The sequence below is a fragment of the Arachis ipaensis genome, chromosome B08, assembly GCF_000816755.2.
Source record: "Arachis ipaensis cultivar K30076 chromosome B08, Araip1.1, whole genome shotgun sequence".
Lineage (NCBI taxonomy): Eukaryota > Viridiplantae > Streptophyta > Magnoliopsida > Fabales > Fabaceae > Arachis > Arachis ipaensis.
The window spans coordinates 127,875,843-127,876,862 of NC_029792.2; the positions used below are offsets into that span (position 1 = coordinate 127,875,843).

The following is a 1,020-nucleotide window of genomic DNA, read 5'->3' on the forward strand; positions in this document are numbered from 1 at the left end:
CGCCACAAAAAAAAAAAAGAATCCACAAAAAATAGAAATAGGAGACTATATTCTACTATATAAAAATTGGAATGAGAATGAAAAGTAAATCTAAGGGCAGAAACAGAGAGCAAAAAAGGTATCCCCGCCCTGCTCTCTAACAGAGATAAGGAATAGGAGAATTACTGAATTAATAAGGGGGGCAGGGGTAGAGTTGATAAATAAAAGAATATAGGATGAAAATGCAAAAAGGAAGAAAGCACATGAAAAGTAGAGCTACCTACCAAATCCAGCACTAACTTAAATTGTAACCACTCGTCTTTCTCTACCAACTCGGTCAAATAATAATACACTCTTCTTTAATTTCCTCCCATCATTTTATATATTCATTCCCCTTTCTCTCTATTACCCTTCTTCATTTCTCTCTTTCACTTTCCATCATGCTATAATCATCATAACCTTCTTCCATTTTCCATTCAATCATCATGGGTAGATCTCCTTGTTGTGAGAAAGAACACACAAACAAAGGTGCTTGGACCAAAGAGGAAGATCAACGCCTCATCAACTACATCAAGATTCATGGTGAAGGTTGTTGGAGATCTCTTCCCAAAGCTGCTGGTAATTATTAATAATTCATAATTTTTTTATTTAAATATAAATAATTATATCTCTAACACGTTCTTTCGTATTGGTATTCAGGTTTATTGAGATGTGGAAAGAGTTGCAGACTGAGATGGATAAATTACCTGAGGCCTGATCTAAAGAGAGGAAACTTCACTGAAGAAGAAGATGAACTCATCATCAACCTTCATAGCTTACTTGGAAACAAGTATGAACAAACACACACTACTACTATTTCATTGCATTTCATTTCTTTACAATAATCTCAAATATTTTCAATATAAGAGTCACATCATAGAGCCAAAAAAATATTTGATTCATTTATTAAATAGAAAGAGTTTTAAGTATATCAGCACGATCAGTATTCTAATAATTTTAGTCGTTAATTTCAATAATTTTAATTAGATAATATTAAAATTA

General features: G+C 32.2%; 1 protein-coding gene across 1 annotated transcript in view; it reads left to right on the forward strand.

Annotated features, from left to right (window-relative positions):
* The window catches only part of LOC107611765 (myb-related protein 308), a gene marked incomplete in the record, with an annotated part of 8,228 nt that continues 7,428 nt past the window's right edge, over positions 221 to 1,020 (forward strand). Inside the window, 2 exon segments of the mRNA XM_016313659.2 lie at positions 221 to 597; positions 679 to 808. Coding sequence (XP_016169145.2) covers positions 465 to 597; positions 679 to 808 — 263 coding nt within the window.